Source organism: Limanda limanda, chromosome 5, assembly GCF_963576545.1.
Source record: "Limanda limanda chromosome 5, fLimLim1.1, whole genome shotgun sequence".
NCBI lineage: Eukaryota > Metazoa > Chordata > Actinopteri > Pleuronectiformes > Pleuronectidae > Limanda > Limanda limanda.
This window is the reverse complement of record NC_083640.1, coordinates 25,707,576-25,723,035: the sequence shown is the minus strand read 5'-3', so window position 1 is coordinate 25,723,035 and position 15,460 is coordinate 25,707,576. Positions and strand designations below refer to the sequence as shown.

The window sequence follows — 15,460 nt, the reverse complement described above, 5'->3', positions numbered from 1 at the left end:
GTTGTCTATACGTTTCCTTGTGGGACACATGACTTTTCTTCCTGCCGCAGTAATCTCTACCTGGAAATTCGATTCCCGACAAGAAACAACATTTTGACAGAAGCCCTTCCCTTTAATTTCTTCCTTTGAGGGTTTGTTTTTCCTGTGCCCGTGTGTTCAGAGTTCAGAGCAGTGAAAGCCTGGATCGCGTCCATGTGGCCCCTCCTCCTTGTGCTGCAACTGTAGAGCTGACGAAGAGCCCAAACACCACAGAGCAGCAGCGAGTCAGTCTGACAGCGAGCACTGAGGAGGACACGGGATTCTCCGGAGAATAGAAGAGACCAAGAGGGACCACAAGGATAAAGTCACACCGACCTGGGATTCTGCCTCTCTAGGATTTATTCAGATGTTTGTGAGTAAAGACTGAACAGGTTTTCTGCCCTTGCTTCCAGACTCTGGGGGAACACTCTTCTTCACTGAACTGCAGCAATATGGAACCTTTAAGTTTCAAACCATTGAGACCAGTTCCGGCTTTAGTAATGCATATGAGTGTGTTGTGAATTGATAGAACATTTTATGTCAGAGTTGTAAAAATGGTTGAACCAGTGGGGTTTGTGGAGGCATGGAGAGCCCAGTTCCCAGAGTCTGATCCCCCCTGCATGGAGCTGAACTCAATGGGGGACATTGAACAGGAGCTGGACACATGTAAGACATCCATCAGGCAGCTGGAGAAGGAGGTGAACAAGGAGCGCTTTCGCATGATCTACCTGCAGACTCTGCTTGCAAAAGAGAGGAAGTCTTATGATGGACAGAGATGGGGTTTTAAAAGGGTTCCACTGACAAGAGATGGAGACCAGACCAGTGAACCGGACAGCCAGAGGTCCTATGCAGGTGATGCACCAGTGGAAGAGCAGCAGCAGCAGCAGCAGAGAGGTTACGTGAAGCCAGCAAGGTGCAAACAGCATCCAGAAGAAGAGATGGATGTTGCATCACCAGCCAAACAGAAGGGTGGGGTCTCACCTGGCTGCCAGGACTCTGAGAACCCTGACCTCCCAGTGGGCACAGGCTCTGTGGCAGCTCTGAGATCCAACTTTGAGCGCATCAGGAGAGCCAACTCTCACACTGCAGGGGACGGCAAAGGGTTGTCTACGATGGGCGGCCAGGAGAAACCCTTCTACGTGAACATGGAGTACCATCACGAGCGAGGGCTGGTCAAAGTCAACGACAAGGATGTCTCCGACAAAATAGGCACCCTGGGCTGTCAGGCCATGCAGATTGAGCGAAAAAGGTCCCTGCATTCGCTCCCAGGGAACCTGTCAGCGGCCACAGGGGACATCGGTAAGGTTGTTCAGAGAGGAAGATCCACTGAGGAGAACTCCAGCTACAACGGGTCATTTGAAGATTCTGAGATCAACCCTCCCTTCCTGAAAGACAGTGTTATCCATCCCACTGGGGGAAAGTCTGAGCGACAGCCAGCTGAGTGTCAGCCTTACACTAGTGTCTATGTTGGGGGAATGATGGCTGAAGGGGACACCAGGGTCATCCACATCAGGGACCACAGCATAGAGGAGGAGGCGCACCTCACCTGGCCGAGGCGCTCATACTCTCCCGGCAGCTTCGAAGATGTGGGAGGAGGCTACACCCCCGACTGCAGCTCCAACGAGAACCTGACCTCCAGCGAGGAGGACTTCTCCTCCGGCCAGTCCAGCCATGTGTCCCCCAGCCCCACCACCTATCAGATGTACAGGGAGAAGAGCCGCTCCCCGTCCCAGCACTCGCAGCAGTCCTTTGAGAGCAGCAGCCCACCCACCCCTCTCTCTCAGAAGCGTCTGAAGCAGCAGGTGATGGTTTCTGAGGCCTCCATCATCGGGGCCCGTAAAACAGGCCTGATCTGGCCCAGTGACGGGGACTCCACCACATCGAGCAGGACCTCTCATGACAACAGTGTTCAAGGAGATCTGGGTAGGTCTGCAAGACACACTGCACAGCACAGATGTTCCCCCAAAACCAGTCATTTTCATGATCAAATACAGAAAAGGCCTCTAATTGGTAGATGATTTGCACATTAAAGACCCACTATGATCACTGTCTGAAAGATGTCTGTGCTTGCCCTGGCTGGCGTTGATCCAGAATATGCGACTGATGTGTAAAAAGCACTTGCAATCTCTTTGATGAAGTCTAAAGTTTTGACCTGCACTAAATCTATCCTAAAATAGTTCCAGGCACTCCTGATTATTCACACTTTATTTTTTTTAAATACATTTTTGTGGTTTCTTGTTTTTCCACTGGTTTGCTTTGGGGCAACTGAGCTGTTATGATTTAGGTGGCCTACACAAAGAGGCTAAGTGTGATAAAAACAAGTCCCTTTAGTGAGGATTTTTATCTTCTTTTCTCACAGGAATCATTTATATTGGGTATGCTATTGATGTTAACAGATTGGGGTTTGCACCACTATAAAACAGGCTGTGACTATGTTTGACCCTGTAAAAGGTAAATCTGCCGTGAAGGGGTCGAGCGGACTGGATCAATTCTACTTGTGCTGATCCTAAGAGTAACCCAGTGGTCTTGCCCCCTTTCAGCAGTGTTTCCTTTTACCTTTTATAAGCAGGCCCACCCTCTCTTTTCTCACCCCCTTCTGCTCTTTGGCCGCTGAGTGCTGAAGCACTTTCGCAGAGATGCTCCGACTGAGACAGTGGCTGCCCCCGGGCTTCCCCATTCCCCTCGACCCTGTCCACACTGAGTGTTTTCGTGTCAGCACACATCAGTGTTGTTGTCCTTGGTGCGAGTAATTAACTTAAAGGGGTTTGTCTAGCGTGATAAATTTAGGGAGGTTCTTTGTTACGGGAGGCTGGTAGGAAAAAGCCCTGACAACTCACTCAAAAAAAAAAAGGATCAAGGGGGCTTAAAGTGTGTCACGCGGCTTCCAATCAAAACGCCTGCCATCAGTGTTTCCTGTTGTTATGTATGGACACAATAGGAGAATCACTCATTGAGCAAGAGTATTGACATGTTAACAATATAACAATGTTAAGTGGGATAAGGAGAGTGGTCTGGGCAACCTGGTAATGCCAAGGACAGAAGGCGGGGCAGGACATGTGTTCCTCTGCAAGAACGTTTGTCAAAGTGAGTGACACACGAGGACACACATTGTTGTTTGTTTGGGCCAAATGTTCATGCAAAGAGGGATTGGGATTCAAGGCTCGTATTAGGATTGGAGCTGGAAAAAAATTGTCTGCCTTTACCCAAAAAAACGTGTTATCCACTGTGGGTCAGATTAAGCAGATGAGCAGAATAGTGTGTTGTTACATAAGGTGATCCAGTCCAAAGCGCTCTGACACAAAGCATGTGACGGACAAGCAGATCGTCCGTCATATAATCAGCGTGAAGTGTAAGCTAGCACGCTGCTCCAATGGCTGAAATGTGTAAATCCATTCGATCTGGTTCTGGATCAGTTTCTTTCACACTCAAAGCTGCTTCTTCTCTTCATTGTGCCAAAAAGAACTCATAGCAGATGCACAGAAAGTTTCTGCTTCTCTATAGAATGAATACACACTCATATGAGTGACTAGAAAAAAACTAGAGGGAATAACCTATTCACACTTGAATGTTTTTAAAGCTTTTATAGCAAAAACACTGGATCCTACATTTCCCATAAAGCAACAAATATCCTATTTTAGTTATATTGCTCAACAGTGAGGTTTCGGGAGATCGATTATCAGCCATAACATTGTAACCATCCAATGTAGACTTACCACAAGAGATTGTGAAACAATGTTATGTGCTCCTGTAGGAGCCACAAGTCTGTATGACATCAACTGTGTTTTTAAGAAAAATGTGTTTTAATTACATTGTTATGGAGTTGTACTACACTAACAATACAATAATAACCCTTACCCTAACCCTTACCCTAACCCATAATACACTGAGTTACTATACGAAAGACTATACTAAACTCTATGCATAAATACAAAACACAAAATACAATATATTGCAACACTACATTAAGACCAAGGTTAAATTCTAGATTTGCAGTGGTTTATATGATGCCTAGTTCTGTCCCTCTAGAAAAAGAGTACATTTGCCTTTTTTTCTGTTTTCCAAAACTTTGCTTTTTCTGAATCAAGTGTTGAATAGTCACGAGTCATCTCGTAGCTGGTCGTTCTGGTTCCAGGCTTTAAACTCTTTTTATACAAAATTCTGAAATGTCAATGGAGAAGATTTACCAGAGAAGTTACTGTTATATGCTCTATACCCTCTCTACACTGTAAATGTCCACATCGAGCTCCCTGCCTCCTCTTCTAACACAGTCTTTCTGTTATATATTTCCAATTTCATACAAATTACCCGGCTGACATCACTGTGACATCATCAGGGGGGGATTTGTTTTTAGACTCGAGAAAGCTTCTCCAGAGCAAACACACTATACAGCTTGATTTCAAAAAAATAGAAACTCCAGTTCCACTTAACAGCCTTATCAAAAGCTAACAGCTCTCTTCTTGGCTTGAAAGCCAACCTTGAGTTATGACAAACAACTGTAAGCTCTGGCAGAAGTGAACTCTGAAGCATACATCCTGTGACCAGTAAACAGACCCTTTATGTGTAAAATCGGTGGAGTTCCTTGTTTAATGAAGCCTGTGCACTGGGACACCTTCTCTTCAAAGCGGCCTGCCGTGGACCCTGAAGTGCAGCTTTTGTCCACAGCGGACCTGTTGCTGATAATGGCACAGCTGCCGCATGTGAACCATGATTTGTGGATTAGCAGAAGTCTGGATTTATTTTCTGATGTTGTAATAACATTACTGTGCACGTTGCTGGATTAATCCTCTGGGGCAGGGAGCTAGTATGAGGCAAGTTTTTGCAATAAATTGCTCTTTGTTGTGGTTTGTGATTTGTTAGGGAGCAGTTGGAAAGGTTTTCTTTGTTGTTGTTGTATTCAAGCACTGCAGCCAAGTAAAACTAACTTAATCTCAGTGTTGTTAAGGCGCTTTATGCTCCAGTTGGCTATGCATTGTGTAAGAAAAAGCTTCATAAACTGTACAGTCCACATGTCAGAGGTCATACTTAAATAAGTCTTCTGCACTAAAAAATTTGCTGTGTGTATTAGCAGTATATTCTGCAGCCTGTCATGGAACGTGTGAACTCAGCAGCAGCAGACACAGTGTTGACGTTGTCCTTGTTGCTCTTATGTGAGTGTTTTAATAACTGGAACGGTAGCAGTCTCTGCCTGGGAAAAATGACACACTTACCATCAGCAAGAAACACCCACTAACTGACACAAACAAACCCATACTTGTCCTGCTGCTACTCAGCTGCATCACTGCATGAAATGGCCAGTCTAAAACTGACACCTCTCAAGAGAGGTTTTTTTCTCCTATGAATAGAAGAATAAATGGTGTCTCCCAGTTTCTGGTTATCTAGGCCGGTTGTCGAGCCTCGCTGTGAATAGAGCTGGTGATTAGCTGTGGGCCCTTTTAAGGAGGCCACCTCTCTGATGGGTCTATTTTGCCATAATTAATTATCATCATGGCACTGACATGCCTGTAGCCACAGCTTTCTGTTCCATTAGTTTAATCATAATCCCTCTCCAAAAAAAAATAATCTGAAAAGTGTATTTTTATGATGGTAATAGCTGAGCTTGTCGTAGCCAGGATATGGCGCAGGTTCTGTATGTGTGGACCGGTTCGCCTTTGTTGGTAGTGACATTAATAGAGAGTGTCTGTGTGTCTGAAAGGTGATGAAGTCTGTCTGAATTCCTTGGCAACAGTCCAGAGGTGGGCACCGCTCGCTGCCTCAGCAGAAGTCACACTGGTGCTGGTCCTCGCTCCTGACTCATGAATATTTTAGGTCCCTGTAGGAAGCCCAGACAGAGCTATCATTGTACCTGAGCATCAACATCTGAGGTTTAGTGGTCAAGGAAGTTAAAGAATTTCAGCCTCTCCCTCTCCTGGAGTAAATGTAGGCCTACCAGAGGAAGCGCTGTCGGCCCTTGTGGGCACCCATGTGTGTGTGTGTGTGTGTGTGTGTATATGACTGTGTGTGTGAGTGTAAGTGTAAGTAAGACACCTGTTCTTCTGTGCAGTGTACTGGGGAAAGTGGTCAAAAGCTGGCAGGCCATCAGTACGGCAGGCCAGCTGCTCTCACACCAAAAGCCATGAATAGCCTTTTTGTTCTGGTCCCTCTATCAGAAAAAAGATCCAAAAACACTTGTTTAGAAACTAAGCAACAGTGCTTACATGAGATTTCCATATTAGCTCCTTGGTCCACATACAAAAATGCACGTTTCCATAGATAAAGCTTCATAGAAAAACAAATCTCTGGCATGTATATGAGCTTGCAGGCCTCCCTCGGCTCAGTGATCCTCCCTCGTGCTCTGCCTCAGCCCTCTACTCCTGCAGTCTCAGCTCCCCTCCCTGGTCCCACTCAAAGGGCCCTCTGTGCTGCTGGCTGGCAGGCCAAGTGTTTATGGAATGTCTCAGCTGCTTGTGGGGTGTGTAGGGGGGAAACAGCTAATGAAATGTTAAGTGTTGTATGAGTTCACCTCTCTCACATCAGCCTGACCCATGGAGCGTGTTGTGTCACCAGCCAGCGGAGTTTGTTTAAGTTAAAATGTTCTGTCGCACAGCGAGTCTGGTCAGTACGAGAGGGAGACAGCAAGGGAGTCTGAACACTTAACTTCTATAGTCGAGTATATGAAACCATTTAAAGGGGCAGTCCAGTGGTGTATTGTACTTCCAAAAAGAAAAGTCAGAACTGTAGCGGCTGAGTCTGAGATATCCAGACTCTGATAATTTATTATTATCTTATAGTGAAAAAAGATTTGACCACAACATATAATTTTATCATTCCTTAAAAAACATTGTTTTGTGTCATTAAAATGTATATTTGTAAATTATGTCCACAAGAGAAAACAACCTGAGAGACATAACTACATGTATAATGTATTTCAACATAAACATGTCTTTTAAAATATATAAATACCTACACATTAAGGTCCAAACTATAAGTCGATATGTGGCTTATTGGTTGGAGTTCCGTACATCAGGTCATGATGGGCCCTCTGGTCGCTGGTTCTGAAACTGTAGTCCAAACAGCTTTAGCACAGCTTTATCTCAAGGGTCTACAATTTTGTCGTTGACCGAACTAAATCAGAAGAATTTGCAAACAGGGTTTATCTTGGATCGCTCGAAGAGAGAATCGATCTCTTTGTGACTGAGCTGTGAACTCACTGCGATTATAACTACATGGTTGTCGAATTATTTGCACATAAAATGTAGGTCAAGATGAAAGTGAAAGTCAGTGAAAGTGACGTTGTGTGACTCCTGTCCGTCATGGGGTGCTTTCAGTGCAGAGGCCTAGGCACATGTGAGAACTCACAGCTATGGTAGTGCTGTTTCTTTTATTTATTTTTTAAATCAAATATAATTTTTCAATAATTCAATTGGATTTAAAATATGTGTTGACTGGCCTATTGCCTAGTATGAGTCACTGTCCAAAAGATTAGATCCACAGAGCGTGTGATTAATGTCCATAGCTGTGTCCCTATTCAGGGGTCGCCTCCTTCATAGGATGGGGTCTGCCCGGCACATGTGCATTGACTACCAATGTTGAACTGAAATTAGAGGATCTGGTCTAAAGAGGATTTCCGTGATCAGTTTCATCAGCTCATTTTGCCCTTATCGCTGTTGCCTAGTAACAGAGCTGCAGTTAGACACAACAAGAAAGTTTGAATGAAAGTTTTTGAACATGTATACTATTGACTTGAGTGTGATACTCGAATATTTGACTTCTCGTTGCTTGCTGGCACCATTATCACTTTGAAAAACGGTTCATCACTGCAGTGCAATGCATCCTGGGATAGGGCTGGGAAGGATCCATTCTTTGGACCTTTGTTTTATTGGTGATGGAGGGATGCATTTCTCAGCCACATTTTTAGGGGCCTTTGAAATGGGACAGCCTAATCACGCTGCTGTGTTCAGAGTTACTCTTCGAATGTAGCCTCTGAAGGATGCAGCCTCTGAGTCGGGACACAGCTCACGTCTATAGCTTTTCGTTTTCACCACTCCTAAACAAAATCAACCCCCGGTGACATCACCATGACATCATTGGGGTATTTTTTCTCCTAAGAATTAGAAAGCTCCACCAGAGCCACTGAATACATTATTTTACATGACAAAAAAGGCAACTCGACATCCATTCGATTTGTTATATATGTGTTTTCTATTGTAAATTCCTCATGTCCAAGTGCAGATCACCTTGAAGCCATAGGATACATTTCACTTAATTCCAAACAATTAACAAGTTTTATAACCAACGAAACAAAGCAGGTTATTTGAAAATACTCACCATTAGCCTTAACAAGCTTGTATTATACAAACATAATATAGTAAACCTGCATTGCTAGGCAGACTAGAGCTCGGCCTGTCACATTAAGCCACATCAGGTGAGGTCCCTTCACGAATATTTAATTCTGCTCAGACATGCAAATTAATATTTGATCGTACCTGGAGGTCACTGTGGCTTTTGATGTTGCTGCATAAATTTCTTAGGTGTGTTCTTCATTTGCTGATAATGTTCACAATAAAACTACTGAGGCTAAAGACTGGCCAGGCTCCAGGATACTTAATAGGCTTTTCAAACAAGTATTGAGATCAGAATCATTCTCTGATTTATAAAAACCCAATAAGACTGTTTCATATTAGACGTGTTGCTGTTTCTTTTTGCAGTCGTAAAGCAAATCTGTGTATAACTAACGCGTGCTTGTGCTCCATTGTGTGTTCATTTTAACAGGCTGGAACAATTATTGGGCTTTGATTTTCTCTGTGCTGAGGCACATTACAAGCAGTAGTCTGACCACCCTGAGCTATTTCAACACACAATGATTAGTAGGTGTGCTGAGCTGGGCGGCCAGTCCTGACCTACGCTGCTCAGTGACTGGCACTAATTTGAGGCTGCCCTACAACCGAGCAGAGGCGAGTGCTGGTGGGCCGCGCTGCCTTCACCGGCCCTGTGGTTTGAAAGGCCCCTCAGACCAGCAGACCCTTCAGATGAGCCAGGATGTGATGATGATGTGTTGGCTAGCAAGTTCACAGTTTGCCAAAACACACAGGCGGTGTCTGTAATTGCAATACCAGATGTCCCAGTTACAGTATTAGGTTAAAGGGGCACTGCATGCGTTTTAGATGTCAACATTGATTCTCTACTCCTTGCGAGTACTACACAGCCTGTGAATTGTTTATTGTCTTCTGTGGCTCTGGTGGATCTTTGTGCAGTCTGAGAAATTTACTGGAGAACCATCATGTGAGTAATCCCAGTTATGGCTCGGAGAATACTACATGTATCCAGTGCGGTTGCTCCAGAGATTGTTGTCTTGGTTGATCAGTTCAGCTCTGTAGTCTCTCAACACATTCACTGTCCCTAGAGAATGAACCCTGCTGACTTCTCCTGACTTATATCCTCTGGTGCCAACATGAGGTAAACGTTTTCTTATCAAAAAACATCAAAAAACCATTGAAAGCTAATGTGGCTTTTTTATAGAAAATCTCCTGTATTTTCATCAGGTTAAATTAGTCCAAAAAATAATCACCAAATACATATTAAACTGATAATGTTCACATTAGCCTCAGCTATATTTTATCTTCATTTCGCAAATATTTGCTTGTTAACATGCGAAACTAAGACAGTGAATGTGGTAAAACATATCTTGAAAGGTCTGCATGTTGGCATCATCACTCTGAGCATATTAGCAAACTGACATTAGCATTTAGCTGAAAGCTTTGCTAGCATGGCTGTAAACTTATCTTGGTAATAAAAAGACTATGTTACCAACATAGTGGTTAGATTAATTGGAAATGCAGGCTCCAGAAGCTTAGCCCACATTTAGGACTAAATGACATGACATCATTCAAGTCTGATTCTTGAAAGTCATTCAATTTGGGAACTGTGGGAGCAAAACCTACATGGTCCACTGTAATGGTCAGAGAGTTCCTCCTCAGTAGGCCTATAGTGGTGAGATTCAGGTAAAACCTTTGTGCAGTACATTTGTCAACATTTTTCCATTTGCCATGAAATCAGGAAAACTCTAGAGTCATTGTCCAGGGTCACCACATCTAGTGTCTTAAAGGCCATCACCCTTCAGCCGGCTCCACTCTGTTTGCTCTCCCTGACTCTGCTGTTTCCCCGGTGACCACACAGTCTGGAGGAGAATCCATTTGCTGGAGCCATAAAGTGGTCCTAAGCTCTTAACAACATCTCACCTTGGCATCTTCTGTCCGCTTTTATTCCAAATGTGCAACTTTTCTCTCCAGATCTATACAGCCATTAGAGAGGTGACACAAAGGCTGTCCTTCATTGTGCCTTATTTTAACTCTGAGTTAAATTATAGATGCTTAAATCTCAATTCCAGCCCTTTCTGTGCTGGATCGATCAACACATTTGCTGTGTGGAGTTTATTTTTGGTTCTTGCGATCTAAATTCTGTCCATCAGCTGAAGGATTTTACTGACTGGTCAATATGTTCACAGTGGGGAACATTAAGTGGGCTCTGATTCTCTCTTTTTGTCAGAGCGTTACAAATAGAAGCCTCTCCCCCTCAAGCTATTTAAACACACTGATCGGTGATCAGTCAATGTGTCAGCCTGGGCAGAACTGTGCTATTTCCAAGTCGTGAAATGGGGAATTATGGATGCTACTATTCTGGTTCCAGCTCTTTCTGGGATGAATCCATCGACCTCTTCACTCTTTGATTTTTATTTTCGAAAACCGGTTGTTTCCAGCACCAATCATCCCTCCACTTATTTAAATGTCCTGCTGTGAAGCGCAGTGCTTTTGTGTTCGTGCCACACGATGATGGCAATCTCATTTGAAAACAAAACATTTCCGAATTAAAACGAAAGCGTCCCTCCCTTGCTTCTTGCTCTTTTAATTCTGAGTGTTGGCGTCATGTTGGGGAATAAGGCCACATGATTACTTCTGTGATAGTGACTCTGATGCTGTGACGCTGTCTTGGCCGCACATCTGTCACTCCCTCTCTGTTTACCGTCGTTCATCTCTGTGGATTAGGATTAGGGCCTTCAGTGCGTCTTTGCTATGTCATCAATAGGACATCCAACTCCCCCCCCCCCTCTCATTAAACTGCTGTGATTTTCCTCTGAACATGGCTCTTGTTTACAAGCTGCAGGAAGGAACAGCGTTTCATGATGACTGATATTCTCCAGAATCAGCACTGGAGAGTTTTGCTTTTGATTGGGTTGTGGGAGAGCAAGGATGCGGTGTATTGTGTGTAAAAAGGTGCTTCCAACTAAAACAAATCTTTTTTTTTTTCTTAAAGATTTGCAGTAATCTGACATCTATTAGACGATGGGCATGGCGTGTGGGAGTTGTCAGTTAAATGAAGTTCTTGAAAAACGGGATTACAGAGTTCAGAGACAGTCCAAAACAAAATCAGCTTCCCTCTGATCCATGGCTCCATGCACACAGCTCACATCTGCAACTGCTGGGCTTAGCAATCTTATATAATGTCATTACAATATATTTATTACAGCTCTGTGGCCAAGTTGAAACCATTTTAAGCTGCTGCTAGTTGGGCCTGGGACAGAAAGAGGCAGATCGTAGAACAACTGAAATTGCTTTGCCCACACTCCTGTGATACTTTGTAAATGATCAGTTCCCCTTGAATGGAAACAAGACACAACATTATTTTTACACTGTGATTTCTCATGTGTAGCTCGTTGTATCAACACTGTGTTATTGTAACATTGTTTTCTCTTTTAAATTGACTGCAGAAGTGAATATATTGTAGAATCACTTTTTAATAGAGATTGATAGATCAGCTGAGCTAAAAATATCCTCTGAATTATGAAAGATCTGTATTAACATATTATATCATATAATATCTTCAAATTTCGCTGTTTAAGGCAATGAAAGTCAATAATTAAAAAAGAATTACACGCCTGGCATTGCCAAAAAGGCTTTGAAGCAACCTTTGGACCATAATAAGGTATTGGGAGATCAGAGTTGTAGAAAATGTAATTCAATAGTAAAGTTAATAGGTCGAATTTTTCTAAAATGCAGGCTGTGTGTCTGTTGACATAAATAATGAATGGATAGAGCTTACATCTAAAAGACAGAATAGGATATATACTATATTGCACTGTATAGCCTACTGTATATACTGAATCAATACCCAAATGTAAAATATCCTTTAAATAATAATCAATTATTTAAAAGTTGGTGTTGGCCTGAAAAGTTCTGTCCTATGTAACAAGTATGCTTCTTTTAGACAGTTTGAGGTTGGAAAGGACAACATCTACTAGTTGTATTTGTTCAGTGTTTCACAATCAGAGCAAACAAAAGACATGAGAAAAGGTTTCACAGAGAAACGAGTGGTGGTGAAATGTCAGTCAAGAATGGGTCTACACAAACAAAGGAGTGTAAAAAAAACAATATACATGCACTTTGACCAGCCAAACCAGTTAAACAGTGTTTTACAGACAAGTACAATCTTTTTAAAACTCTTTCAAGTTATCTATTATGTGAATATGTTAAACATGACCATAGATGAACATCAGTGCGTGTGCGTGCGTGTGTGCGCCTGTGTGTGTGTAGGTGTGTGAGTATGTGTGTGTGTGTGTGTATGTGTGTGTGTGTGTTTGGAGTGGGGGTGGGAGCTGTTTGTGAAAAGATGACCTTGTGCAGAAAGCCTGTTTCCGCTCTAAAGCAGATGAATTGCTGAATTTTCCGGAGGGACCTGCCCGGACACTTCCTCAGTGGCGATTCTAGTGATCGCTACAGGACAACGGCGCACACTGTGGATCTATTGTGATGTCCACTTTCTCACACTGCCCCAGCCAATTGAGCTCTGGGTATTTAAAAATGTCCCTCTAAAGGACAGACAGGGCTCAGTATGTTAAGACAGCAGAATGAAGTTTTAAACCCTAACACAGTGTTTTCTGGATCTTTCTTTCTCCTCTGGAAGGAGATAGTTTGCGGCTCTGAGGCTGCTGCCCAAGAGAGGATGTGTTATTCATCCAGTGCCGGGCCTGATGTATAATCTCACTGGAGCACAGAGTGCCCTTTCACATGGACTTCCCCTGTGTTTAGTAGCTGTTTGGCCTGCTGTAGTCTCTTCCTCAGCAGTCAATGCAGCTCTCTGCTAAGCCTCAGTGTGTGTGTGTGTGTGTGTGTGTGTGTGCGTGTGTGTGTGTTTGAGTCGGTTTGTCACGATCTCTGTGGATGTCATCCTGTCAGTATGCCGGTCTTCCAGGCTTCTACTGGGTGACTCGGCTTTATCCTCCCCCTTGTTTCCGGAATCCTCTCTTTCCTGTTTTCAGGCCAAGTCGTTCCAGTTTTGTAGTCTCTTCTTTACATACCTGCCTCCACATTGCCAGACGTGGGTTTCTTACAACTTGCTTCACTGCTGTTTGAGATCTCTGCTGTACATCTTCCGACTGCCGCATCATTGATGGTGATAATAATAATAATGATGAGAAGTTCCTGTTGAGTCAGGGGTGGTTGACGGTAATTACAGGATGCGGAGCCTGTTTAGCTTCATCTTCAGGTTGCTCTAAAAGTCTAAAATCACAGTGATGATGAGGACAACATGTATGTCTCATGTGTCACACTTCTTACTCCCGCCGCATGCTCATTGTGACTATGGTGCAAAGTACAGGCTTCAATTCCTACAATGAACATTTCTCATTCCCATTTTGCAAATAGTCCCAAAGAGCTGTGTTGCTCTCTGAACTCTGAGACCTCTCTAAATTGGTAAACACACAAAGTGAATACTTCACCAGGCTTCATATTGTCATTCATCCGGAAAACACTCAAAGACACTCTGTACACCCAGGCTGACAAGAGCAGAGCACGTGTGTTGCCACTGCAGTTCCCCGGACTTATCCACTGGCCTGGCACCAGCCCCCGGTGGCTGGCACAGGCCACGTGGTGAGAGTGTACAGGTCACAGGTTTATGGAGGTTAAATGAGGGTTTGATATAAAGACAGATGGCAGGAAAAGATGCAGTGATTATTGTGGTTGTTATGACAGATGATATGGACACAGATGCCCTCTTAATATTCAGGGGAAATAACAGGAGCAACTCACAATATACTGTAATGATGTCATGGCCGGATTGACACATTCAGGGTCTGTGGGCAAAAATGACTCCTTGTTCACTGTACATTGTCACAATTAAGAGCCTGTCCTGTTTAGTTCCCACAGCAGACCACAGGGCCACGATAGTTAACACTGCCATAAAGCGAAATAATTTTAGTTTTTGTTATATTTGTTGTTTGTGTGTTTTTGTAGCCAGTAGCCAGATTTACAAGCTGTAAATCAAACGTTTGAAATCTTCACATTATAAAAGTCAATGTGTTTCCCGCTCTGTTCACCAGCCTGTTGTCTTTTGGTAATGAGTCGGTAGTTTTCAGTGGGTTTATGAGAGCATTTCTACCCAGACCATTAACACTTTTAATTATACTGTGGTTTCTGACTGTTTTTGTTTGTCTGACATTTCTGATGACACTGTAGTGAACTGTGGGAAGTCATCTTAACAATCTTCATGTTTCAGTTGCTAAACAGCTTTTTTAGCCTCACCCACTATGACTACCATCAGAATTTTTTTTTTCAAATTGCAGCACGTCTCGGTGTTTACTACATGGTAATTACACACCATGTGACTATTGTCCTTTGTTTGACTGTTTCTCACAGAGGCTCCCTACAACGAGACGCCTCTGTCGTACGGATATGACCTGGAGCACTCGGAGGAGCACCAGCCTCGCCACGACCCTCTGTCCTACACTGGATCTCCTTCCTCCTCACCACGGCTGCGCTCAAAAAGCCGGAGTAGCCGAGACACGCAGTCCTCGGGCTCTCTGGAATCCACGCTGTCGGTAATGCTACTGGGTCAACTCCCAATCAACTTGTATGACACGTCAACTGTCTCTCCGTGCTCACTGTGCCGCAGCAGCGCTCTCTTTGCTATGTTGTCCTTCACTGTCATCTCAACACTTCTAGTAGCTTTGGCTTTTTGTTCTGTGCTGAACAGTTGTCGACATAGTGCATGATATATTTATTCTACTATCCATGTGTTGGTGGAATCCTGAAATTCCTCCTCTGTTTTGTGTCAAACCCATGGCTGTTATAGTGCAAGCTTTTCACTTAGTTACAACAAATTGTCCTATAAATCTTGTGCTTCAAAGAGGTTCTGCTATTTATTCTAGCCATGTGGTTGTTTGCATATAGATCTGAAAACTTGAAGAAATCTACAATTTGTTGGTTTATAGTAGAGGATTTGCTCCCGCTTTGTGTTTTGTACTATGAAACAAACCACTAGATTTTCTACAAAACCTGACAGAAGGCCGTTAATGCAACGTAGAGGTGACCAGTCTTCACATTAATGGTCTTGTTTGTTTATTAAATTGACGTCAACACTGTATTTTAAGGTACTCTTAGCTAAGTAGGTATAACACTTATACTAAATAATGAAA

The 15,460-nt window shown here is 43.4% G+C and overlaps 1 protein-coding gene across 1 annotated transcript in view; it reads left to right on the top strand.

Moving 5' to 3' along the window:
* Positions 1 to 201: 201 nt before the first annotated feature.
* The window catches only part of si:dkey-91m11.5 (PH_BCR_vertebrate and RhoGAP_Bcr domain-containing protein), a 32,120-nt gene continuing 16,861 nt past the window's right edge, over positions 202 to 15,460 (top strand). The window contains exons 1-2 of the mRNA XM_061071192.1: positions 202 to 1,941; positions 14,682 to 14,863. Of these exons, the coding sequence (XP_060927175.1) occupies positions 573 to 1,941; positions 14,682 to 14,863 (1,551 nt within the window). The 5' untranslated portion in view covers positions 202 to 572. The remainder of the gene's footprint in view (positions 1,942 to 14,681; positions 14,864 to 15,460) is intronic.